Below are 26,851 nucleotides of genomic sequence, written 5' to 3' on the forward strand. Positions count from 1 at the left end.
AATCCCAGCACTTTGGGAGGGCGGATCACGAGGTCAGGAGATGGAGACCATCCTGGCTAACACGGGGAAACCCCGTCTCTACTAAAAACACGAAAAATCAGCCGGCTGTGGCAGCTCCTGTGGTCCCAGCTCCTCGGGAGGCTGAGGCGGGAAAAAATGGCGGAACCCGGGAGGCGAGCTTGCAGTGAGCCAAGATGGCGCCACTCCAGCCTGGGCTACAGAGAGAGACTACCAAAAAAATTAGGTGGGCGGCTGCCTGTGGTCTCAGCTACTCTTGAGGCTGAAGCGGAAGGATGACCTGATCCCAGGAGGCGGAGGCCGCGCGTTACTGCACTCCAGAGCGAAAGCCTGTCTCAAAAAAACCAAAGACTGAGGCCGAGAGGCAGCGAGTTCACTGCCATCCATTCCTGCCGGCGGGAGTCCCGGAGCCCGCGCACGAGCGGCACCGCGTGTCCTCAGGGCCGCGGCCTGCGGGCTTCGACGGGAGTAAAGGTTCGAGGGCTGCCCTTAGGCGCTGGGCGCCCCATTAAACACCGGATGGCCCCGGAGGGCGTTCCTTATGCAGTTTCCTCCCAAGCGAAAGCCCCTGCCGCCTCATATCAGACCACACTCACTGCAGTAGACGCGCTGCTACCGGCTGGTGAGCTGCATCGGCCCCGCCCTGAGTCCATTTCTGGCCAGCGGGGCAGGGCGGCCTCTGGCTGCCGTTCAGTCGCGGCTGGAGCCGCCTGTCTCCTCTTCCCCTTCTCACCACTGCGCTTGACTCCTTTTCAAAACAAAGAATGAACCTATTTCCAACCAACACAGAAGTTACGAGGACGAACAACTTTACACTAATTAAAATCAACTACTACTACTTCCTCGGTTTAAGAACTGGCCACCTCAAGAAAAACTTCTTAAAATGTATATATAGTGCATATATATAATATATATATAAGAATAACCACAACGCACGCAGGTGCTTGTTTTTACCCCACTTTGGTCACCAAAGGTTTGAAGTGGCTGGAGTCTGACATTTACAACTGTCTTCGCCTAAAAAATGTGATCGTACCCCCAAAATATGCAGGGACCTCTGCGTGCCCCAGCCAGTGTGCGACCCTTTCTCTCCAACCCTGCTTCAGAGACGGTTTCCAGATCCCATGTTTCCTTGTTTCCGTCTAGAGCAGAACCACCAGGTTGACAAGTTCTAGACCATTCCCACTGGGACATTACAGAGCTGCTGCGGGAGCAAGAGGGGCCGCTCAAGGGCGCTGCGTCCCGGGGAAGGCGGCACAGGGACCGCGCACCGGCACCCTGGCCAGAGGTCCCGCTGCCTTCGGGACCAGGGAGGCGGGGGCCGCACAGCTCCACTCAAGATGACGCTGCTTAAACGCAGAAAGAAGACAGACACGAAACGGCTTATCCAGCATGAGCCTATCTGTGTTTAATAAAGGAAGGGAAGAGAAAGGCCACACACACACTTTCATAAGCACAGAAAACTTCCGGCAGGCTTTGCGAAAAAGAGCCACTGGCAGCGCGGGAGTCCTTTACCCTCCAACGGACTCCAGACTCCTGTACTTTCTTTTTTAACCATAAGCATGGGTTGCTTTTATATATATTTTTAAATTAATGTTGTTTTAAACAACTTTGATTTAAACATGGTGGGAAAAAGAACTTTGGCGTTGTCCCTGCAAGGAGAAAAACAGGAACTCAAACCTCGGATGCTGTGAGGGATCCAAGGCCTCCAGCCCCAGCAGGTGAGGCTGGCCAGCAGCGAGGCGGGGCCTCCAGCCTGGGCACAGGATGTCCCCAGGGCAGGGGCAGGCTGGAGGGGGCCGGCACAGCCTGCAGAAAAGGCCCGGAGACCCCTGGACCCCAGCCCTCTCCCCGCGTGAGCAGCCTCGTCAGGAGAGGCTTAGCCACTCGAGGAAAGGCATTTGGGCGCCAAGAAGAAAGCCACGGCCCCAGGCCCCGTGAGCCCCACAGTGAGAGCCCGCCTGAGGCCAGCAAAGGCGGGGGTGGGGGAAAGGCCGGAGGGCGGCAAAGGCGGGGGTGGGGGAAAGGCCGGAGGGCGGCACACCCCCCAGCGTCTGTGGACGGGCCTGAGTGGAGGACAGCGCGGGCGGGCGGGGGCGGCACAGGCCACCTGCAGGGAGAGAAGGGCCTGGGCCACCATGGCAGGCAAGGTGATGGGCGCCACCCCAAGGGACATGGGCGAAGGCCTCGCGCCCTCCATCCACGCAGACGGCGGCGGCGGGGCTGGCTGGGGCTGCTCCCTGTTGCACGCTCATGAGGGGAGGGACGTCCAGTCCCGGGGTCACCTGCGACCCGCGATGAGTCCAGCCCGATCCTCCTCCCCGGCCCTGCGCGCCCTCGCAGCCAGACGCGCTCTTCCGTCCGGTCCTTGCTCGTCCTCTCCTCACCTCCTCACCTGCTTCTTTCCTTTCTTCTGGGAAGCATCTGCGGAGACACCGGGGTCAGCTCGCAGAGGGGCAGAGGGCGCACCACACACCACACTCAAGACACAAACCACACTCATGACACACCACACACACACATCACACACATGCATATCTTACACACATGCACACACCACACACATACACATCACACATATTACACACATGCACATCATACAGACATGCACACAGCACACAATACACATCACACACATGCACAGCATACACACATGCACACGCACCACACATACACATCACATAACAGCACACACAAATCACACATATGCACATCATACAAACATGCACACACGACACATACCACACACATATACACATCACATACACAGAGCACACACACACCACACATATACACAACACACACACACCACACAGCACACACCACACACCACACAGACACAGGCCGCCAGGCAAGGGAGCGCCCTACAGGCGCTGAACCCAGGGTACGGCCACGAAGGAGGCGAAGCCCAAGGCCGCCCCCTGGCTCGGGTTCAAGGAGAGCAAAGCGTGGCTTCAGTGACTCGAGCAAAATCAGCACGAAGTTCTTAAGGATCCCTGGAGCCACACACACGGGGGACAGATAGGGACGAGCGGCCCAGAGCAGCGCAGCGCAGCCTCTGGTGGGAGGCGCATCCTTCCGAGGGAGCAGGCCCTGGTGGCCGCTGGTCATCGGGGCAGGGCCATTAGAAGTCCAGCCGCTGATGGCCCAGGACGCCAAGCAATGTTTGTGAAGCTCAAGGAAATGCCAGAAAAGGCTTTCACTGCTAAAAGGAAATGGCCTTGGAATCTAGATCCTGCCACGAAGCAAGGAATGAAATAGAAAGAAGATGAACCCAGTGATTCTGTGTCACCGTGGAAAACTAAGGAGCTCTGGGCTGGAGAGCCACCAGCAGCTGCATATTTCCGGCATGCCCTCGCCATGTGCACCATGCACACGGGTCACAAGGGGCTGCAAGGCCCCCCTAGGTGAGTGAATACTGTACTCACCACCATTTATCACAAGCACGGGCGCAGGCCTCCTTAGCTCACAGCACTTTCAGAGTGTTCGATTATCCACTCAATAGCTGCCCACCCCTGCAACACAGAAAGATTTCAGCACTGAGTGGGCCCTCCTGCCTCCCACTGCAGACAGCAAGGGACAAGTCCACGGGCTAAACTGCAGAAGGGAAGCGCTGCAGTTACAAGGAGACACAGCAGTGACCTTTCCAAGTGATCTTCACACAGGCAGGCAGTTCCTCCAGCTCAGAAAGGGGAAGGAAAACAGTGCCTAAGCGTCACTGCTGTGTTAGCAAACCAGCGCCCCGCTTAGCTCAGTACAGCAAGTCCTGTCCCTCACCTCCCAAATCCCAGTGCTGAGGCTGCCCCAGGAGGCCAGGAAAGCCCAGGGCAACACCTCCACACACCCCCAACCCCATCCCCTTCACCTGCCCTCAGGCCGCTCCGCTGTTTCCAGGCACAACACCTCTCCCCACCGGGCTAGGGGAAGCAGTGATTCTCTCCTAAGCCTTCAACACAACCCCTAATAAAGTGAAATAAAGGAGCCGGGCGCGGTGGCTCAAGCCTGTAATCCCAGCACTTTGGGAGGCCGAGGCGGGTGGATCACGAGGTCAGGAGATCGAGACCATCCTGGCTAACATGGTGAAACCCCGTCTCTACTAAGAATACAAAAAACTAGCCGGGCGTGGTGGCGGGCGCCTGTAGTCCCAGCTACTCGGAGGCTGAGGCAGGAGAATGGCGTGAACCTGGGAGGCGGAGCTTGCAGTGAGCCATCACGCCACTGCACTCCAGCCTGGGTGACACAGCGCGAGACTCCGTCTCAAAAAAAAAAAATAAAATAAAATAAAATAAAATAAAATAAAGGAAAGCCAATTTGTCCTCACTGAGTTTACCCCAAGTTTTTCACATAAAAGATCTAAGGTAGCTGTGGCCTCACTGAATATTCCCTTCCTCTTATAATATTTTCTTTGGCAAACATTTAAGGCTTCTGCCCTAAACCAAGCACTGGAAACGATGGATGAGACCTGGGCTCCTTCCTCCAGCATGGACAAAGCTCTCCCGCTTTGACCTTCACGGCCCTGCCTCCTCTGAACTGAGCTAAGCTGCTCAAATCTCTACTTCTCACATCTGGAGTCCACAAAATTAGATAGACAGGCTCTTCTGTTGGTGATGAGACTAAACGCAAGCCATAAATGGTTTTCCACTGGTTGGCGAGTTAAGCACGGAAGGACATTGGAAAGGGAAGTACAGCCTTAGGAATCACCCACTGATCCCAGAAATGAAGACTCACTTCTGACCCCCAAAAAGGGGGGAAGAGGAAGAGGGAGGGGCACGGGGGACAGACAAAGGGAAGACATGAGCTTGTCACGTGGGCCCAGGTGAAAAGCAAAGGCCCTGCTCTGGCAAGTGGCATCCTTTAAATGTGAGGAACATCTTCCTCCCAAACATTCAAGCTCTTTCCATCAACTCTGCTGGAGGGGAGGGCAACCCAGACTTCTAGAACGATCTCTGCCTCCATTCCAGTGCCCTAGACACAAAGGGAGTGCCATGGATGGCCTCCTGGGATCCATCCTTTCTCCTCTCACCTCCACAAAGCTCACTGCCAAATCCTGCCAGAGAAGAGCTGTGAAGGCGGCGGCAGGCCCCACGGAAGCATCACCGCTGGACAGGTTCAGCCAAAGCCACGTAATGCCCATCAAATAGGAAACGACTCTAAGTCCTGAATAGCCTACCTGACACTGTTAACACCAGGTATCTCTGATGTTGTGGGTTAGTTTGCTTTGGTAACTGAGCTTATGACATTTGGGCTCTTCGAAGTGGTAGTTGCCTTGGCTGGGTTTACGCTCCAGGTTTACCCCATACTTTCTCTACTGAGAAGAGTAACTTTACGGCTCCCTTGGCTTTCACAGATGCACTTCCCTCAGACCTGGGTCAGCCTTTCCCGACCCGAGTTTTGAAATGCTGTAGCATTATGCGCTCAGCACAAATGGAGAGCCCCAGCACTCTGGATTTTATTTATTTATTTATTATTTTTTATTATTTTTTTTTAGACAGAGTCTCATTCTGTTACCCAGACTGGAGTGCAGTGGTGGCTCAGCTCACTGCAACCTCCACCTCATGGCTCCAAGCAATTCTCATGTCTCAGACTCCTGAGTAGCTGGGACTATAGAGGTGTGCCATCATGCCCAGCTAATTTTTGTATTTTTAGTAGAGACGGGGTTTCAGCATGTTGGTCAGGCTGGTCTTGAATTCCTGGCCTCAAGCGGTCCGCCTGCGTTGGCCTCCCAAAGTGCTAGGATTACAGACATGAGCCAACATGTCCAGCCAGGAAGACTTATGAGACTAAAAATGTCATCTTCTTAATCTGGCACTTAACAACTAGAGCACACGCAGGACTTCTAGGATTGAGGTACATACCTTCTTTGCATTGGATGATATTGTGTTGGCCATTAAACTTTCCAAATAACTACCGAGGCTAATCCCCTTCACGGTAATGATGGCTTCTTGTGTGAGCACGGTCCTGCAAAAGAGCAAGAAGAAAAGGGGCTGACCAGCCCTGAGAGAGACGAGGGTCTGCCCTGCCCTCACCCTTGGCATTCAATGTGTCAGTCCCACAGGAGATGACTCACATTTCTGGGTTCTCTGGATGAGGTGTGTACACCAACCTCTCATTAACTGACACCAAATTTGTGAGTGTGATCTTAAAAAGAAAAAAAGGTTTAGATTGTATTTCTCTTGCATTTCTTCCAAAACTGCCTGCCCATACTCTTCCATCCCAAAATTAGCACTTAGTGGGGTCAGAACAGAAGAAACTTTTAGGCATAGGAGATACGACCACATTAAGTCCTAGCAAACCATGGCTTTGCTGTTCCTTCTGGCAACTGTCATCTGTCTTCTTCCCATGTCCCACTCCACGCGTGAGCAGGGCTCTGGCCTTCAAGGTACAGTCAAGCTGCCAAAACTATCAGAAGTTGTATTATAGAAAAGGACAAAAAGTCCTGTGTGTTCACATAAGTGAGAGAAAGCTTTTCACCTACCCACGGCAGCCCACGGAGCACTGTCTCCTAGGACTGGATGGGACAGACTCTGAATCTACATGGAGATTGCAGGGTTCTTTTCTCCTCCAGTACCACTTCCTATAAACAGACTAACTCCCTATGAATATTTATACTTTCTTTTTTTTTTTTTTTTGAGATGGAGTGTCACTCTGTCGCCCAGGCTGGAGTGTAGTAGCGCGATCTGGGCTCACTGCAAGCTCTGCCTCCCGGGTTCACACCATTCTCCTGCCTCAGCCTCCCGAGTAGCTGGGACTACAGGCGCCGCCACCACACCCAGCTGATTTTTTTTCCCGTATTTTTAGTAGAGACGGGGTTTCACTGTGTTAGCCAGGATGGTCTGGATCTCCTGACATCGTGATCCGCCCGCCTTGGCCTCCCAAAGTGCTAGGATTACAGGCGCGAGCCACCGCACCCAGTCTACCTTTTCTATCAAAAGCAATGTAAACACTGGAGCTCTAGAGCCACGCTAACAGAATTTTCTGTGGTAACAGTAATGTCCTATGCATGCTGTCTGATGTGGTAGCCACAAACACATGCAGCTAATGCACCCCTGAAATGTGGCTCACGTGACTGAGGAATGGAATTTTTAATTTAATTTTATCCTAATTAGCTTAATTTTTTTTTTTTTTCAGATGGAGTTTCACTCTTGTTGCCCAGGCTGGAGTGCAATGGTGTGATCTATTTATAGTAGAGATGGGGTTTCGCCATGTTGGCCAGGCTGGTCTCAAACTCCTGACCTCAGAGAAGTCAGGTGAGCTGCCCGCCTCGGCCTCCCAAAGTGCTGGGATCACAGGCGTGAGCCACCGGGCCGGCCATAAAAAGCTTAAAATTAAATAGCCATGTTTCTGGTGGCTGCCACACTGGACAACAGAGCCCTAGAATTGCTTCATTGTTTAACCCAATTCACCCTCTTCTTCAAACGCCACTTCTGATAAAAGACCATGTTTTAAAAAGTTTAAGCAGTGAAAAGCAAATTAACCTTTCTGTAGTGACACTCATTTTTTTCAGTCATCTCTCACTGAATCCCTCCCCCAGCCTCACTGTCCCAGTGCAAATGGTTAGTAGGAAATCTCTCTCCTACTGAGCGCCAGGTTATCAAGAGTCTCACGTGTATGGGCATTTCATGCTACAGAAATATCTAACAATATCAATTACAAATTAAACTCTGATTAGCTGTTGTCATTTTATGTGCAATATTTTATGCAAGTCACTGTGTTGCATAAACCTTACTTCTCTGAGGTTTGTTCTTTTCTTTTTTATACGAGAAATGTGAGACTCAGAAAATGCAAATAGCATCCCCAAGTCATCGGGTCATCCAGCGACGGCTTCAGGATGCAAGCACATGGCTTGCTCCAAACCCCGTTTCCTTTCCATCAGACTTCACTGGAGCATAAACTGTTCCTTTTTACATACAACTGAATTTTCTGAAAGCATAAGGTGGAATTTCGTAAGTAAATACTGATTTTGGGAGCAGAGAGAACAGAATACATAAGCTGTGAGGAATAGCCAGGGGGCCCCAACTGAGGCTCCTGTGATTTTGTGCAGCCTGGGACAAGGAGCCAGCAGGACCAGGGACACTGGCAGAGGTCCAGGTAGTACACTAAGGAGCTAGGCTCTATCCTGCAGGTGGCTCAGAGCCTCATCTCAGCACACAGGGACGCACCCACTGCCTTCTACAGAAGGTGCCCCCAGCTGGGCAGAGTGTGGCTGGCCGACAGCACCAAGCATCCTGGCGGGCTACTCCCACAGCCGCCTGAGAAGCTCATAGGAGCCCCTGAGGCCCTCGGGTTGGGGCAGGGGAGCTGCGGGGCCCAGAGCAGCTCCACTTTGTTTCAAACACTGGGCCTCCCACAAGATGCTGAGAAGATGGGGAGCTGCCCAGGTACCAGTTCGGGTACTTGCATATGGCCGCCTGGATGACCTGCTCCTCAGCCCTGTCCCTACCCACTGTGCCCACCAGCCCTGCCTGCCCCTGGGCCCAGGTCGCCCCTCCCTCACTGTAGCACTGCTGGCCAAACCTTCAGCTTCAGGCTGGACACTCCAGGGCCTGCTGTGCAGGGGCTGCATACTCGGGATGTGCAAAGCAAGCTTACCTCTCTCTTCTCACACCTGTCCCTGATGGGCCACCATTCAGCCTGGCGCCCTAACCAGAGAGTGGAGCTGCACCATGAGCCTCCCGTTCCTCACTCGCCATGTCTCGCACCAGGTGGCCTCTGTTACCTCTCACCTGGACAATTACCTGCCCGGACTACTGGTCTCCCTGGCTTAGGTTCCAACATCCCCCCCACCCTCTCTCCACAAGCCTGCCAAGGTATTCTTCCCAACACACACCCCGGCTACCTCACCTTCCTGCAACAAACTCTCAGCGCCTTCTTACCACAACAACGACCTCCAGCTCCTCTGCCTCTTCTGTGGTCTCATCCCTGCCCCTCTCCAGCCTCCTCCCTCCCACACCACCTTCCCCTCTTAGTCTCCAACACCATCTGTTTGTGGCTCTCTAAGGCTCAAGGGCACCCACTGCCAGTGTGTCTGGAGAAGTCCTGCCAGGCTCCCTGTCACCTACCTTCACACAGCCACTTAGGGGGGCTCCTGCTCGCTGCCACCTACACAGGTTGTTTAGCTGCCGACCGTGGGATGACAGAGCCAGTCAGGAGGGAATATCTTTTAATCCTTGCATTCCCCATCCCTAGCACTGTGCTGGGTACCTGGCAGGCACTTGATACTGTTGGCAGAACCAGTAAATGAGTGGTGGCTAGAGCCAGCCGTGGCACTGGGGACAGAAAAGGAGGCCAGATGAGGGCATGGCTGACTTCACCCACCATAGCCCATTTCTATATTTGCTGAAAATAAGGATTATTTTATGAAATAATTTTCCTAGCCCATGCATATTCCCCAACATGTTCTTTGCATTTGCATTAGACCAATACACATTTTTTTAATTGAGAGAAGTGAGAGAGGAATTAAGTGGGGAAGTAGCTTTAAAAATGCCTGTTGGGGCAGGGAGCAGTGGCTCACACCTATAATCCCAGCACTCTGGGAGGCCAAGGGAGGCAGCTCACGAGGTCAGGAGTTCGAGACCAGCCTGACTAACATGGTGAAACCCCATCTGTACTAAAAATACAAAAGTTAGCCAGGTGTGGTGGCATGCGGCTGTAATCTCAGCTACTCAGGAGGCTGAGGCAGGACAATCGCTTGAAACCAGGGGCAGAGGCTGCAGTGAGCCGAGATCGCTTCACTGCACTCCAGCCTGGGTGACAGGGTGAGACTCCGTTTCAGAAAAAAAAAAAAAAAATGCCTGTTGGTGGTGCACACCTGTAGTCCCAGCTACTTAGGAGGGTGAGACAGGAGAATCGCTTGAACCCATGAGGTGGAGGTTGCAGGGAGCTGAGATCCTCTGCACTCCAGCGTAGGTGAGAGAGACTCTGTCTCAAAAAAAAAAAAAAAAAAAAAGAAAAGAAAAAAGCAGGTTGGGGGGCATCACTTGAGACCAGGAGTTCGAGACCAGCCTGGGCAACAGCGAGATCCCATCTCTACAAAAAATGTTTTTAAAAAGTAGCCAGGGGTGGTGGCACGTGCCTGTAGTCCCAGCTATCTGGGAGGCTGAGGCGGGAGGATCACTTGAACCCAGGAGTGTGAGGCTGCATTGAGCTATTGACCACACCACCGCACTCCAGCATGGGTGACAGGGCAAGACCCAATCTTCAAAAAAACAAAAAAGTCTGCTGGTTGTCAAGACAGCGGTTATCCTGTGGGGGGTGCCCAAGGGGTCTCAGGGCCTGGTCAAATTATGTTGCTTGACCTGCCTGCTAGTTAAGAGGTGTGTTCTTTGTGACAATTCATCATTATGTGCATTTTTCTATATACTTACTATACTTGAATAAAAAGATAAACTGCTAAATAAATTCAGCCTTTCTATGAAAAATATCAACATCTAGGCCAAAGGTGGGCTGGAAATAGAATTAAACGAAGGCCTTACGCGCCACCACCCAGACACACTGAGCCCCTTTCTCATCTGAGGCCATTGCTTACATTGGTGGAACAAAGTTCCATTTTCTTTTCCACTGGATCCACCACAGAATGTTCTTGGATGTATGTCAAAGTCCTACTGGTTCCCAAAATCTAAAAAACAAAGCAAAACTAGCATAGTGGAACGCTAAAAATTCTATTTCATATCACCACCGAATACCACTGCATTTACTAATTAGTTCACTATTCAAGAAATGGTATCATGGGATGCAGCAAGGGACAGAGACAAAACCCCTGTGTCCAGCAGGTGAGCCACTGAGCAAAGAAATGAATTCCAACAGAGGGGAGCGTCCGGCAGCACTATGCTCCCGGCGAAATACAACAGGCTGCGGGCAGTGGAGCCGGGAGGCCCCTCTGCCGGGTGGGGTCTGGGCAGAGCCCCAAAGAGGAAGGTGCCACCATAGTGCTGGGGTGGAGGTGTTGGGCTGGGGGCGGCAGGTGCAGACCCTGCAGCAGGAGCTGGGCTGACTGAGGGGCCTGCACCAGGCCAGGGTGTGGACCGCAGGTGGAGGCGAGATCCGGGCGCCGGGTTGGGGTGAGCCGTGCTCAGATTCGCATTTCCAGTGACCTCCCTGGCTCTGAGGAAGAGGCCGCGGGGGGCTGAACCATGGTGAAGCCTAACCCCGGTGCCCGAGGATGAGGCTGGCTGCGGACGCTGGGCTTTAGAGGCGATTAAGCCAGAGGAGGGGCGTGTGGCGGTGCTAATCCAGCACGCTCGGGCCCTTTGGGAGAGCAGCTGGGGATGCCAGACGCCAGGCGCCTGGCAAAGCCTCCCGCGCCCCCCGATCTTGAGGAAGCCCCGCCACCGCCCCCCTACTCCGAGCCCCCTGATCTCGGGAAAGGCCCCCGCCGCCCTCCCACCGCGATGTCAGCCAGAGCAGCAGACGGACCGACGAGGGGAGGAGGGACGCGGGGGAGGGCGGGGGCGGGAGTGGGGGGTTCGGGCGCGCTCGGAGCCGCAGCCCCCGCCCCGCTCACCGCTCTCACGAGGCCGGGCAGCCCCCACTCGGTGCTGAGCAGGCGCAGGCTGTGCAGGCGGCCGCGGCCGTCCACGCGGCGCTGCAGCACGTCCACGCCCAGCACGCTCGGGTTCATCGGGTTCGGGTACTTGCGCATGGCCGCCTGGATGACCGTGTCCCACGGGTGGCTGCGGGGAGAGCACAGGCGGCGGTGAGCAGGCGCCGGGGCCGGGCTGGGCCGCAGGGTAAAGGGGAGGGAGGCAAAAGCGGCCGCCAGGCCTGCGTTTGGTCTCCTCACTTTAATGAAAGGCTCATCCGACAAATCGGAGGAGTCGCGCGAGCCTTCCCGACCGCTGGCTCAGCACCTGCAGACCTCAGCACCTGGCAGCCCCTTGGCTTTTGTTTGTCTGAGACAGGGTCTCACCCGGTCGCCCAGCGGGCAGGAGAGAAGTGGTGCCATCAGGGTCGCTGCAGACTCAACCTCCCGGGCTCAAGTGAACCTCCCGCCTCAGCCTCCCCTTGCCCCACCTCCAGTAGCTGGGACTAGGACTACCGGCGTGTGCCACCACACCTGAATAACTTTTTTAATTTTTGTTTTTTTTTTTTTTTTTTTGAGACGGAGTCTGGCTCTGTGGCCCAGGCTGGAGTGCAGTGGCGCGATCTCGGCTCACTGCAAGCTCCGCCTCCCGGGTTCCCGCCATTCTCCTGCCTCAGCCTCCCGAGTAGCTGGGACTACAGGCGCCGCCACCTTGCCCGGCTAGTTTTTTGTATTTTTTAGTAGAGACGGGGTTTCACCGTGTTAGCCAGGATGGTCTCGATCTCCTGACCTCGTGATCCGCCCGTCTCGGCCTCCCAAAGTGCTGGGATTACAGGCGTGAGCGCCCAGCCTGTATTTTTAGTAGAGGCAGATTTCCCCATGTTGGCCAGGCTGGTCTGGAACTCCTGACCTCAAGTGATCCGCCTGCCTCTGACTCCCAAAGTGCTGTGATTACAGGCATAAGCCATCACGCCTGGCCAACCTTTTTTTTTTTGAGACGGAGTCTTGCTCTGTCACCCAGGCTGGAATGCACTGGCACTCTCTCGGCTCACTGCAACCTCCGCCTCCCACGTACAAGCGGTTCTCCTGCCTCAGCCTCCCTAGTAGTTGGGACTACAGGTGCCCGCCACCACACCCAGCTAATTTTTTGTATTTTTGGTAGAGACAGGATTTCACTATGTTGGCCAGGCTTGTCTCAAACTGCTGACCTCATGATCCGCCCACCTCAGCCTCCTAAAGTGCTAGGATTACAGGCGTGAGCCACTGTGACCGGCCCAACTTTTTATTTAAAATAATTTTTTAGGTCTCATTATGTTGCCAGGTTGGTGTTGAACTTAAGGCCTCAAGCACTCCTCCTGCCTTGGCCTCCCAAAGTGCTGGAATTACAGGCATGAGCCACCACACTCAGCCTCCCCTTGTTTTATTTCCTGCCATCAGAGTGGTTGCAAGTTACCCATTGCTTTCCAGAGCTCTGCACTTGTTTAGGCCTGAAACCTGCAGGGGTCAGATACACGTCTGATGGGCGCCAAGTGAGGAGCCACCACACCTGTTCAGCATGGACCTTCCCCCGGACTGCTGAGGGGTTGCTAGCAAGTCACTTCATCGCCCTAATTGTCCTAATCAGCCCTTTCTTCAGGGCTTGCTCTCTCCCAGGAAGCCTCTGAGCCTCCTGCAAGGACAAACAATGACAAACATTCTCTGACAAGATCATTATTTCTTCAGAGGTGCCCAGAGAGGTCTGTCCAGCATATGTGTAGACACAGGCCAGAGGCAAGCCCGGATGTGTGCACACACATATGTACCATCACATTCACACATGTGTGCACATATGCATGCAGACACACATACATGCACATGCACACATATCTTCTTCGCTCTATCGCCCAGGCTGGAGTGTAGTGGCGCAATCTCGGCTCACTGCAAGCTCTGCCTCCCGGCTTCACCCCATTCTCCTGCCTCAGCCTCCCAAGTACCTGGGACTACCGGTGCCCGTCACCAAACCCGGCTAATTTTTTGTACTTTTAGTAGAGACGGGGTTTCACCATGTTAGCCAGGATGGTCTCAATCTTCTGACCTTGTGATCCGCCTGCCTTGGCCTCCCAAAGTGCTGGGATTACAGGCGTGAGTCACCGTGTCCACCCTACCATCCACTTTTTATAACTGCTGATAAACATTTTCCTGTATCATGAAGCCATTTTCAGAAATAGGATTATGAACGGCTGTACGCTAGGTCATCTTGTGGCTATGTGTATTTCACCAGTCCTCTATGGTGCGTTATGTTATGTCGATTGCTTCCACTTTTACACGATAAATTATAACAGTAGAGAACATTTATGTACATTAGTCCTTCAACATATCTAATTCTTCCTTAGGAGAAAGTTCTAGAAATGAAATCTCCAAATAAAATATGAAAGATGATGAGGATACTGAAGTTTTTTGTTCCATATTTGAGGTCATTTTTTAATATAACTGAGTGATCATTAATTTACTTTACCCTCATCCCTCATCAAACTCTTGTCCTAGGTGAAAGTCAGCAGCAGGGACCAGATGAGAACCAGGTCTTGCAGCTCCCTAACCTGTTCTTTCTATTACATTGGGTGGCCTGTAAATTGTCAGGGCCTGGCCTGGAATCCTCTCTCAACAACAGAACACTTATGTTCAGTTTTTCAAACCATGCAATTGTGTCACTAATTTGACACATTCCACTGGCAACATAAAGAGAAGAAAGGGGTGAAGAAGCCAAGCCTGGGTGGTCTTGATCACTCTAGGAATTCAGTCAGAGCGGAGCCCTTTTGTCTCTCTAAGGTTTAGGCAAGAACTGTCAGGGACATGGTAGACCCCAGATCTATGTAAGGAAAGAGAATCTAGAGATACATGAGACGCAGAAAGGGTCCCAGTCTCCCAGGAGAGCCTCCTCAATGAATAATCTGAAGGTTTCTCAGTTAAGTTCCTTAGACTTGTTCCCATAGAAATCATTACTTTAAGCAGAATAGGCTATGCCTTCTAACATTAAGCTTAAAATAATCTAAACATTGAGAGATTTTTGCATTAAGCTTATCTCAAACAATGCTTCTTTCATATAAAATTCTTGCATCTTAGGGCTGGGTGCAGTGGCTCATGCCTGTAATCCCAGCACTGTGGGAGGCCGAGGCGGGCAGATGACTTGAGGTTAGGAGTTCAAGACCAGCCTGGCCAACATGGGGAAACCCCATCTCTAAGAAAAATACAAAAATTAGCCAGGCATGGTGGCGGGCGCCTGTAATCCCAGCTACTTGGGAGGCTGAGGCAGAAGAATTGCTTGAACCCAGGAGGTGGAGGTTGCAGTGAACCGAGACCGCCCCACTGCACCCCAGTCTGAGCGACAAAGCAAGGCTCCAACTCAAAAAAAAAAAACTTGCATCTTTCTGGCTGATGATTTAAACTAAATACAATCTGCTTAAAATATGCACATAATAAATAATTTTACTAATTACAGCAGGATGACCACACAAGTTAGTACATATATCAACAGAACAATGGAGGAAAATGATAAACATAATATCTCAACATCTCTAAAATGATAAAGTCTAAGCACAGCAAGTCAACAGCACACACCTTGGCTAAAGAAAATAGCCTTGTCTGGGCACGGTGGCTCATACCTGTAAATCCCAGTACTTGGGGAGGCTGAGGTGGGAAGATTGATGATGCCAGGAGTTCAAGCCCAGCCTGGGCAATATAGTAAGACCCCCTCATCACCACAAAAAATAAAACATTAACCAGGCATGGTGGCACGCCCCTGTGGTACTAGTTATTTGGGAGGCTGAGGCAGGAGGATCACCTGAGACCGGAGGTCAAGGCTGCAATAAGCCATGACTGCACCACTGCACTCCAGCCTGGGTGACAGAGCAAATCCCTGTCTAAAACAACAACAACAACAACAAAAAAAAAACAGAACAAAAATAGCCTGACACGCTTTCAATGGGCAAAAATAGACAAGTCTGGCAATGCTGAGTACTGGAAAGGGTATAGGAAATAGGAAAACAGAAGTACTGCTGGTGGACACAAACTGGCACAGGCACTAATGGGAGCAGTTTACCCAGAGAAGCTGAAAATGGACACCCCGCCCCTGCTGAAATCAGTCAGGGCTCTCAGCTGCCTGGTTTAGGCAGAAGAGGAATGTGCTGAAGTTTATTTTCAAGAGGAGCAGAGAACTGCCTACTCAGGGATCACCAACCAGGCGGCAGAAGCCTCCTCTGCTGCTGTCAGGGAGACCTCTGGGGAATCCGGTCCCCCAGGGGCAAGAGGCCTCTGCTGCCGCCCAGCATGGATGGTTCCCCATACACAGGAGTCCTAAACACTCCGACACCCACGCCACGTGTGTGGTGGGTCTGCCTGCGGGCTAAGGGAAGCTGGTTTCTGTGCTGGGGACTGGAAAGGAATAACAAAGGACTCTCTAAGCACCAACAGTGTCGGGAAGATGAAGGAGGAGGAAATCACAAGATGTCTGGGATTTCCCTAAAATAACTCAGGGGAAGGGGCAGTGGCTGGGGACACAGAAGACCCTGGACTGGCTGCCTGAGGGTAACTGTTAACCTGGGGGTGGCACCGGCTCTCAGTATTCTAGTTCCTCCATGTTTGCATAGTTCTGAAATTTCCATAGTAAAAAAATTGTCTTAAAAAGATTTAAGGCCAGGCACGGTGGCTCACGTCTGTAATCCCAGCACTTTGGGAGGCCGAGGCAGGCGGATCACTTGAAGACAGGAGTTCTAGAACAGTCTGGCCGACATGGTAAAACCCCATCTCTACTAAAAATACAAAAATTAGCTGAGCGTGATGGCGCACGCCTATAGTCCCAGCTACTTAGGAGCCCGAGGCAGGAGAATCGCTTCAACCTGGAAGGCAGAGGTTGCCGTGAGCCAAGATCACACAACCGCACTCCAGCCTAGGTGACAGAGTGAGACCCTGTCTCAAAACAAAAACAAAAATAAAAGATTTAGGCAGGCCAGGTGTGTTGGCTTATGCCTGTAACCCCAGCATTTTGGGAGGCCAAGGCAGGAAGTTCACTTGAGACCAGGAGTTCAAGACCAGCCTGCGCAACAGAGGAAGATCCCTATGTCAACAAAAAATACCAAAGGTATTTTTTGGTGGCAAAAACCACCAAATGGTGGCACACAACTGTAGTCCCAGCTACTCCAGAGCCTGAGATGGGAGGATCACTTAAGCCAAAGAGTTTTGAGGCTGCAGTAAGTCATGATTGCGCTACTGCACTCCAGCTTAGGCAACAGAGCAAGACCATCTCTAAAAAAAAGAAAGAAAAAAGATGTAGGCAGCCAAAAACAAGATAAAGAGCCTGCTACACCCCACCACCAAGTGACCCAAGGCCTCCATCAGCTGTTCCCTAGTGTGTGGGCCAACACCCTGGGGGCTCCAAGACCTTTTCCGGCCACAACTGTTGTCACAGTGCTACTGAGACATGACTGGCCTTTTTTGGTGGTGGTGGTGGCGGAGGGGAGGACCGAGTCTCACTCTGTTGCCCAGGCTGAAGTGCAGTGGGTGTGATCTTGACTCACTGCAACCTCCACCTCCCGGGTTCAAACAATTCTTGTGCCTCACCTTCCCGAGTAGCTGGGACTACAGGCATGAGCCACCATACCCAACTAATTTTTGTATTTTTAGTAGAGATGGGGTTTCATCATGTTGACTAGGCTGGTCTCAAACTCCTGACCTCGGGTGATCCACCCACCGCGGCCTCCCAACGTGCTGGGATTACAGGCATGAGCCCCCGCATCCAGCCAATAACTGGCCTTTGTTGCTGTATTGACATTTGTACTGATTCTGCAAAAGCAATGAAGGCACAGAGCCAGTGTCTTCCCAGCAGCGAGGCAGGGCTCCAGACCACATATGGCCGCCGCAGTCCTCACTGCTGTGCACTCAGGAAACAATGCCAGTTTCTCTTAGGAACATCTGTCATTACATGGCCAAGTGATTAATTTTATGACTGCTTGACCCCTGAGTACTCTTCTCTTTGATAATCTGTGTGAGGGAACAGAAGTGCACCAGAAGCACCTCTACTGCTGCGGCCCAAGTCCCTCGACTATGGGGAGTCTGGGGGCGCCGGCACCTGCTCACTGTGAGTGACAGCCCCTGTCTCTCTGCTGCTTTCCACTCACTGCCTGCCTCTTGTTCTTGAAAGAGCAATCAACAGAAAGAAGAATAAACAGATAAACTTTGCTTATTCAGACTTGGGGATCTGGCAGATGATCTCTGGAATGTTAACAAAGTAAGCCTGTGCTTCAAGGAAGACAACTGATAGCATTTGCTGCCAAAGATAAAATTTGAGCTTTAAAGTGGTAATTTGGCCAGGCACGGTGGCTCACGCCTGTAATCCCAGTACTTTGGGAGGCCAAGGCAGGTGGATCGCCTGAGGTTAGGAGTTCAAGACCAGCCTGGCCAACATGGCAAAACCCCTTCTCTACTAAAAGTACAAAAATTAGCAGGCCGTGGTGGGAGGCGCCTGTAATCCCAGCTATTTGGGAAGCTGAGGCAGGTGAACTGCTTGAATCTGGGAGGCAGAAGTTGCCATGAACTGAGATCATGCCACTGCACTCCAGCCTGGGTGACAGAGTGAGACTCTGTCTAGAAAAAAATAAATAAAGTGATAATTGAAATTTCAGAAAACTTCTATCTGCTACCAGGAGCTGGATGACTGCCCCATGCTACATGCTCAGTGGAGGCCTATATTCCAAACGATTCCAAGTCATACTTGGGTTAAAGACTCATTTATATACAGGACAGGCCAATGGGTTTGTTGTTGTGGTTGTTGTTTTAAGAGATTTGGTATGGTCTGTCACTGCAGTCTCAAACTCCTGGGGTCAAGCAATCCTCCTGCCTCAGCCTCCTGAACAGCTGGGACTACAGGCACAAGCCACCACACCTGGCTAATTTTTGTATGTATTTTTTGTAGAGGCAGGGCCTACTATGTTGCCCAGTCTGGTCTCAAACTCCTGAGCTTAAGCGATCCCCCCACCTAGGCCTCAGAGCTCAATACTCTATTCATTATAGTTTCAGGTGTTGTATTCCAACTAAGTGTTAAGAAGCTACCGTTTGTTTTGTCATAGTAGGAAAGAATAGTCATAATTACTTACAAAGACTACTAAGATACTCCCACCTTTTCCAGCTGCGTATTTGTGTGAGGCTGGGGTTTATCCATACACTTCAACCAAAACTATGTATTGCCAAATACAGACTGCAAAAGCAGATATGAGAATCAAGTTATCTCCTATTAAGCCAGATACTGTAGATATTAGTAAAAACAGAAACAGCGGCCAGGCACGGTGGCTCACGCCTGTAATCCCAGCACTTTGGGAGGCCGAAGTGGGTGGATCACGAGGTCAGGAGATCGAGACCATCCTGGTTAACACGGTGAAACCCCATCTCTACTAAAAAATACAAAAAATGGGCCGGGCGCAGTGGCTCAAGCCTGTAATCCCAGCACTTTGGGAGGCCGAGATGGGCAGATCACGAGGTCAGGAGATGGAGACCACCCTGGCTCACACGGTGAAACCCTGTCTCTACTAAAAAATACAAAAAATGAGCCAGGCATGATGGCAGGCGCCTGTAGTCCCAGCTACTCAGGAGGCTGAGGCAGGAGAATGGCGTAAACCCGGGAGGCAGAGCTTGCAGTGAGCTGAGATCGCGCCACTGCACTCCAGCCTGGGCGACAGAGTAAGACTACGTCTCAAAAAAAAAAAAAGAAAAAAGAAACAGCACCACTCCTTTCACTAATTTTTGGAAATACAGTTTTTTATTCAGAAACATTGTGTTAATATAATAGGTTTATTATTGTTAAATTTAATGAATTGACTCTTTCAATTTCTCATTTTTAATTTCTAATATGGTAAATCCTGACAGCTATAACCCACATAAGCAAAACTGTTTAGGGTTTTGCTAAGTCAACAGGTCCTGAGGCTGAAGAGCTTGAAATCCACGGGCCTAAGTGGGCCCTTGATTGAGTGGGAAATAGACACAGGGCTGGTCACTGCAGTTCGATCTGTAATAAGGGGAAAACTTAATGTCCTCCAATAAAAAAAAGAATAAATGGTGGCACATTCATACAGCTATTAAAATCTATATCTGCATATATTTACATAGGCATCTATAGACATCTCATACGGATGGATTTTCGAAAAACAATAGGGCTAGGCACGGTGGCTCACGCCTGTAATCCCAACACTTTGGGAGGCCCAGGTGGGTGGATCACTTGAGGTCAGGAGTTTGAGACCAGCCTGGCCAAAATGGTGAAACCCTGTCTCTACTAAAAATATAAAAATTAGCTGGGCATGGTAGCAGGTGCTTATAATCCCAGCTACTTGGGAGACTGAGGCAGGAGAACTGCTTGAACCTGGGAGACAGAGGTTGCAATGAACTGAGATCCTGCCACTGCACTCCAGCCTGGGTGACAGTGTGAGACTCCATTTCAAAAGAGAAAGAAAAGAAGACAATATGACACACGTGATAATGACACATGCATATTCACAGATGCAGTAAAGTGAACCTCTGGAACATAGACTCCCTCAGAAGGATGCCCACCAAACTCAATCCTCATGGCTACCTGCTGGGAGGGAAACACAGTGGAACAGCAGTGGGGAGGGGAAAGAGCAGGCTTCAACTCATCTGTAATGTTCAATTTCTCCTCCTTGCTCCTGGCTGGAAGGCAAGCCTGCTTTAAGCATGACTCCCCATGCCCCAAAGCCCGTCCTGCCCTAAGACGGGCATGGCCAGACATTCCTGGCAGCTGTAAGAATCAAAGGTGTGTGCAGCCTTGAACTCTGCTGGAAATCTATCTGTGATGGGCTTTGTTATTGACTATTTTGTTACAGGTCTGCCTGAAACCTCATTCAATTCTGGGAGGAAAACTTTTTTTTTTTTGAGACAGAGTCTTGCTCTGTCACCCAGGCTGGAGTGCAATGGTGCAATCTCGGCTCACTGCAACGCCCGCCTCCCGGGTTCAAGCAATTCTCCTGCCTCAGCCTCCTGAGTAGCTGGGTTTACAGGCACATGCCACCATGCCCGGCTAATTTTTGAATTTTTAGTAGAGACAGGATTTCACCATGTTGGTCATGCTAGTCTTGAACTCCTGACCTCGTGATCCGCACGCCTCAGCCTCCCAAAGTGCTGGCATTACAGGCATGAGCCACTGTGCCTGGCCCCTTTTTTTTTTTTTTTTTTTGAGATGGAGTTTCGCTCCTGTTGCCCAGGCTGGAGAGCAATGGCGCGATCTTGGCTCACTGCAACCTCTGCCTCCCAGGTTCAAGCAATTCTGCTGCCTCAGCCTCCCAGGTAGCTGGGATTACAGGCATGTACCACCACACCTGGCTAATTTTGTATTTTTAGTAGAGACGGGGCTTCTCCACGTTAAGGCTGGTCTCGAACTCTTGACCTCAGGTGATCGACCCGCCTCGGCCTCACAAAGTGCTGTGATTACAGGCGTGAGCCACCACGCCCAGCAAGGGAGGAAGACATTTTAAACCCTGTTCATGTTTAAATGTCCCTTTCTATACTTTGGTCGTATGTTTTTAATTATATTTAAACTACTTTCTCCCCTGTCTAGGTAACACACGTTAATCCATGGGCTTTCCCCAGGCTGTTTTTGTCCGAGTGTTTACACTGCTGTCTGCTGTGAGTGATCTCAGGGCCTGCAGAGTTTCTTCTCGATGTGGACACAGGAAGAAAACTTGGTAAGATCAAAAGTGTGCCTAATTATTTCTTCATTTCAAAAGTACTGTAATCCCAGCACTTCAGGAGGCCAAGGTGGGTGGATCACTTGAGGTCAGGAGTTCGAGACTAGCCTGGCCAATATAGTGAAACCCCGTCTCTACTAAAAATACAAAAAATTCACCCGGCGTGGCGGCACCCGCCTGTGGTCCCAGCTACTTGGGAAGCTGAAGCACAAGAATAGCTTGAACCCGAGAGGCAGAGGTTGCGGTGAGCCAAGATCGCACCACTGCACTCCAGTCTGGGCGACAGGGCAAGATTCTGCCTCAAAAAAAAAAAAGGGAAAAAAAAAAGGAAATTTATTAATTTCCAATCAAATGTTCACCTAACAGTAAAACAAACATTTTTTTTAAATATAGAAAGAAACAGAAAGGTCTATAATCCTCAAAGGAAAAAAAATCAGGGATTTCAATGGACAAAACAAGGGGAAAGCTACACAGTAAGTCCAGCCAGGAAGCCAGACTTCCCAATTTGTACTGTCATTTGGATGCTATGCCACCTCATGGTACCACATCATTCATAACCCGTCCAGCCACAGGCCAATGACAGCATCCTCAGCCAGCCACATTCCACATTTGTCAGGCTTCATTACAGCCCTTTGCTTTTAAGTTCAAAAGTCTATGGCAAAGAATTAGCACCTAGTCCACAGCAGCTCCAGGGATGACCAGGATTCCTTTGGTGGATAGCTGCCCCCGTCCTGGAAGGGCATCTGATCTCCGTGTGAGATTCCTCACCCCTTCTGAGTACCTGCTAAGCACCAGGCCCTGGCGGGGTGCCAGGAATACAAAATGAATGATGGGAGAAATGAAATACTGACACTCTACCACATGGTGAGCCTCAAGAAGATCATGGGAAATGAAAGCAGCCAGACACAAAACACCCCATATTGCAGGATGACATTTACATGCAACGTCCCAACAAGGCAAATTCATAAAACAGAAAACAGATTCCCGGTTGCCTGGGGCAGGGGTGAAAATGGGGTAAAATGGGAAGCTAATGCCCATGGGGCACCTCTGTAGGAGGATGGAAGTGTTCTAAGGCAGGACTGTGTGATGGTCGCACTTAGTCAAACTTAATGAATTATACACTTAAAATGTGTATAATTTTATGGTATGTAAAGTGTACTTCAGTAAACCTTAAAAAATAAATGGGAGTTAGCATCTACAACAATTTTCAAAAGCATCAACTGTGATTTTTCACAGCTGGCTATTCATTTGTGCTTGTCCACAGACAGTTAACAAACCTCTAGGGCAGACCCCAGCCATTTCATGAGAAAACTGAGCCCCAACCGCTTGGGCACCCCTGGTATGCAACGACTTAACTGTCCACGGCACCCAGACGGCTCAGTGATGCCCCATCCTTGTTGCTGAAGGAACCCTACTTGAGAAACACTGCAGGCCATACAAAAAAGTAGATCCCATCAAGTCTAAAGACTTCATGAAAAATAATTTCAGAGGTTTTGAAACCACTTGATATATTTTTATAATAATTTTACATGTTTAAAGTCAGGCCAGGCACAGTGGCTCACACCTATAATCCCAGCACTTTGGGAGGCCAGGGCTGGTGGATCACCTGAGGTCAGGAGTTCGAGACCAGCCTGGCCAACATGGCAAAACCCCATCTCTACTAAAAATACAAAAATTAGCCAGGCGTAATGGCCCATGCCTGTAGTCCCTGCTACTTAGGAGGCTGAGGAAGGAAAATCACTTGAACCCGAGATGGGGAGGTTACAGTGAGCCAAGATCGTGCCACTGCACTCCAGCCTGGGTTACCGAGCAAGACTCTTGTTTCCAAAAAAAAAAAAACCCTCCAGCCTGGGTGACAGAGCGAGACTGTCTCAAAAAAATAAAAAAATAGTCAAAGGATGACAATTTCCTTCCACGCAGTACTTTCTTTCCCCCAAAAATAAAATGCTTAATGCTTAAGTGAGGTCAGATAATTTAAAAATCTTTATTGCTGTAAGTAAATATTAAAGAATAATTTCAGTGTGTCATAGATCACTGACTTAAGATACCACTTAGGTTAGGAGGGCACTTTTTTTTTCTTTTTATTTGCACAATTTTATGGAGTATACGTGCAATTTCGTTACATGCATAGATTTCGTAGTAATCAAGTCAGAGCTCCTAGGGTATGCATTAGCCGGGAAGGTGCCTTGCACCCATTAACCAATTTCTCATTATCCTCCCTGTTCCCACCCGCTCACCCTTCAGAGTCTCCATCGTCTGATGTTCACTCTCTACATCCATGTGAACACATTCTTAAGCACCCACTTAGGAGTGAGAACACACGATACTTGTCTTTCTGGGCCTGGCTTCACTTAAGATAATGACCTCTACTTCCATCCGTGTGCCGGGGGGCCACTTTTAAAGTTCGGGGTTTTCCACGCTGGCTTGGAGGCCTTCCGTGCCTAAAAGTGAGTTCAGGGCCAGGGCCCCCCAAATGCCTTCTTTCCCTTCAGCTTTCTCCAGAGCTCACAGCCCGCCGTGGGCCCTCAGTGAAACCCGCAGAAGATTTATGACAATCTCAGCAAAGGCGCCAGCTTGCAGGCCTCTCCCCTGCCCGGCTCCCGACCCAAAGGAGAGCAGCGAGAGCCAGGCCCCCGCCCCCTCCCCCGGCTCCGGCCGCCCCAGCCCCCGCCGTCACCGCTCCGGCCGCCCCGCTCCGGCTGCCCCCGCCCTGGTCGTGGACCACCAGCGGGGCCTCTCTGCCTGTAGCCAGGCCCCTACGCACGCCGAGGGAGAGGCCGGACCGGGCGCAGCGCGTCGCCCAGACCGCGGTCCCGGGGAAGGGCGCGTGCCCCTCTCCGGGACGCCGAGGTCGCGGTCTGGGAACGGCCGGCGCAGGGCAGGGGACTCCGCGAGGCCCGCTGTGAGGTCCGGCCTTTCCCGGGCCGCTCCAGCCGGGCTCGGGAGCAGGAGCCGGCGTCCGGGCGGCCCCACCGCGGCCTTCAGCCAGGCCTCACCCGAACACGTGCTCCGAGCTCCAGATCTTCATTGCCGCCGGCGCAGTGCGCGGGCTCTGGGATCCCGGCCGGGTGCTCCGGCCCGCGCAGCTCCCGGCGCGGCGTGGGCGGGGCCTCGATGGGCGGGGCGCTTTTGGGTGCCGCCCACCCAGTCTGGTGGCCGGGCAGGCTGCGGCGGCTAAAAATAGCTCTGCGGGCGCGGCTGTGGCGCAGCCCGAGACCTGCGCTGCTACCCGGAGGTTCACGGTGCGCGCTTGCTGCAGATGCGGCGGGCGTAGGAGGCGACGCTCGTCTTTATTCCCACTGTCCAAATTCTCCCAAGGCCCTGTCCAGCTACGCCGGTTTCTACTGTCGGGGACGTGTGATGAAAAACGAACCTGTCAACCCTCAAAACTCCACTGCAGTTTGGGTCTTGAACAAACATTAAACCAGCATGTGATGTGCGTCACAAGCAATCCGCAAATAGGCTGCAATGACAGAAATCTCAGCCTGTATCAAACAGCCGGGAGGATGCCACCTACCCCACACATGCTCCCGAGGTAAACGAGACAGCCCTCCGGGGAGGGGACTCCACTGCACCATTTGTCACAGAATTCATCTTAAATTCGCCTGATGATGGAGTGGCCATTAGTAAATGCAGTGGCCATTTGCGTTTGCTAATTGCCTTTATCCAAAGGAAAAATGAATTTTTCATATATTTACTACAGGAGGTGGGTTTACAATTTGAAGCCAGGGGCTCTCTGGTAGCTGGACTCCTACCCTCCCACGGAACTGGGAGACGGGGATGACATTTCAAAGAGAGGACTCTCAAGTCCTTGAGAAAATACATTCTTGAGTTGTAAAACTGGGGGGAAATATTTAGCTTTAAAAAAATTTACGTATATCTCAAAAAGAATTTGTGATTACAAGTTTTCTAAAGCAAATCCTGTAAGGAAAAAGAGTCTCCCTTTGCACCAGGATAAATTCCTTTATAGCTTTGTAAAGTACCCTGCACTGCCGCAAACGAAGTTAAAGTGCAAGGAAGTGACATGCTTGTTCTGAGAAGAGGGTACTCTTCTCCAGGATTAGATGGGGCGAGAGGACAGGGCCCTTGTCTGAGTCGGCTGAGTCCCAGCTTAGAGCAGGGCCTGGCGCCCCGGGGACGTCTGTGGCCGTGGGGACAGCTCTCCGGGAGATGCTGACACTAAAGGAGACCCCTCCCCGTCATAGGCGCACTGGCCTCAGGCTACCTGAGCTATGGTGATTCCTGCACACGCCCTCGCCTTCTTCATCCCAGGCACTGGTTCAGTTTCCTCCACCCTGCTCAGTTTCCTGAGCCCTGCTCCGTGCTGGTCCTGGAGGTATCTTCCTGGGAGGAGAGCAGAATACACAAGGCCCAGACGCCGGAGGCTGGACCGTAGGGTCCCGTGGCAAATGGCAAGAGTTGAGGCCAGAAAGGGAGACAGGAGCCACAGCTCATGGCATGAGTTGTCACATGAATTATAAAAGGCTTTATAATTCATGGTGAGCTCAGACAGATTTGAGAATTTGAGATTTGTGAGGCAAAACCGTTTAACTCAAGCTAGATCCAGGAAGTAGGCTTGGCCGTCTATAGGAGGCCAAAGTCAGGTGGAGATGAAGATGGCGAAGCTGGAAAGGGCCTACTTTCTGGGAAGGCTTCTGGCCTCCTCCCCACCTCGGGTTTAGAGGTGACTACTGGATGCCATGGAGCTGTTCTCTGCCATAGCACCTATCACAATGCTGTGTACACTTCTGTCTCCTGAGGAAGTGTCTTTGTTCAACTTTGTTGTGGGGGACACTCATGTATTTTTCATGTTTGTATTCCCAGTGCCTGGAAAATATTAGGGACTTGAAAACTTTTTTTTCTTTTTTCTTTTCTTTTTTCTTTCTTTTTTTTTTTTTTTTTTTTTTTTGAGACAGAGTCTCACTCTGTCACCCAGGCTGGAGTGCAATGGCGCAATCTGGGGTCACTGCAATCTCCGTCTCCAGGGTGCAAGCGATTCTCTTGCCTCAGCCTCCCGAGTAGCTGGGATTACAGGCAAGCACCACCACGCCAGGCTAATTTTTGTATTTTTGGTAGAGACGGGGTTTCACCATGTTGGTCAGGCTGGTCTCACACTCCTGACCTCCTGATCCACCCTCCTCGGCCTGGCATTACAGGCTTGAGCCACCATGCCTGGCCTTTTTTCTCTTTTTAAGAGGCAGGGTTAGCCAGATGTGGTGGCTCATGCCTATAATCCCAACACTTTGGGAGGCCGAGGAGGGAGGATCACTTGAGGTCAGGAGTTTGAGACCAGCCTGGCCAACATGGTGAAACCCCGTCTCCTACTAAAAATACAAAAATTGGCCAGATGTGGTGGTGCATGCCTGTAATCCCAGCTACTCGGGAGGCTGAGGCACGAGAATCGCTTGAACCCGGAAGGCGGAGGTTGCAGTGAGCCAAGATCACGCCACTGCACTCCAGCCTGGGTGACGCAGCGAGACTCTGTCTCAAAAAAAAAAAAAAAAAGAGAGAGAGACAGGGTCTCACTCTGTCACCCCGGCTGGAGTGCAGTGGTGTGATCATAGCTCACTGCAGCCTCAACCTCCAGGCCTCAAGTGAT

General features: G+C 51.4%; 2 protein-coding genes across 4 annotated transcripts; both read right to left on the bottom strand.

Moving 5' to 3' along the window:
* Window positions 1-1,398: 1,398 nt before the first annotated feature.
* Window positions 1,399-3,126, bottom strand: LOC108583011 (translation initiation factor IF-2-like). The gene is given in 3 exon segments (XM_031658990.1): window positions 1,399-1,800; window positions 1,802-2,405; window positions 2,904-3,126. Coding segments are annotated over 3 exon segments (996 nt in total). The 3' UTR covers window positions 1,399-1,631.
* PRELID3A (PRELI domain containing 3A) lies at window positions 1,399-26,123 on the bottom strand. 3 transcript variants are annotated; one of them, XR_640191.4, is made up of 8 exons: window positions 21,925-22,802; window positions 11,516-11,684; window positions 10,541-10,630; window positions 6,083-6,153; window positions 5,871-5,973; window positions 3,881-3,975; window positions 3,444-3,530; window positions 1,399-2,439 (listed from the first exon to the last, which is right to left on the bottom strand). XR_640191.4 is itself a non-coding variant. In XM_003914131.5 (7 exons), the coding sequence occupies exons 1-6, from the start codon at window positions 24,278-24,280 to the stop codon at window positions 3,477-3,479; spliced, it is 519 nt and encodes a 172-aa protein (XP_003914180.1). In that variant the 5' UTR covers window positions 24,281-26,123; the 3' UTR covers window positions 1,402-2,439; window positions 3,444-3,476. The 3 variants fall into 3 exon arrangements, 2 of the variants coding, with proteins under 2 accessions (XP_003914180.1, XP_009190599.1); XM_003914131.5 differs by lacking the exons at window positions 3,881-3,975; window positions 21,925-22,802 and adding an exon at window positions 24,249-26,123 and having other exon boundaries at window positions 1,402-2,439; XM_009192335.4 differs by lacking the exon at window positions 3,881-3,975 and having other exon boundaries at window positions 1,402-2,439; window positions 21,925-22,796.
* Between the last annotated feature and the right edge of the window lie 728 nt (window positions 26,124-26,851).

This window comes from Papio anubis, chromosome 19, assembly GCF_008728515.1.
Source record: "Papio anubis isolate 15944 chromosome 19, Panubis1.0, whole genome shotgun sequence".
NCBI lineage: Eukaryota > Metazoa > Chordata > Mammalia > Primates > Cercopithecidae > Papio > Papio anubis.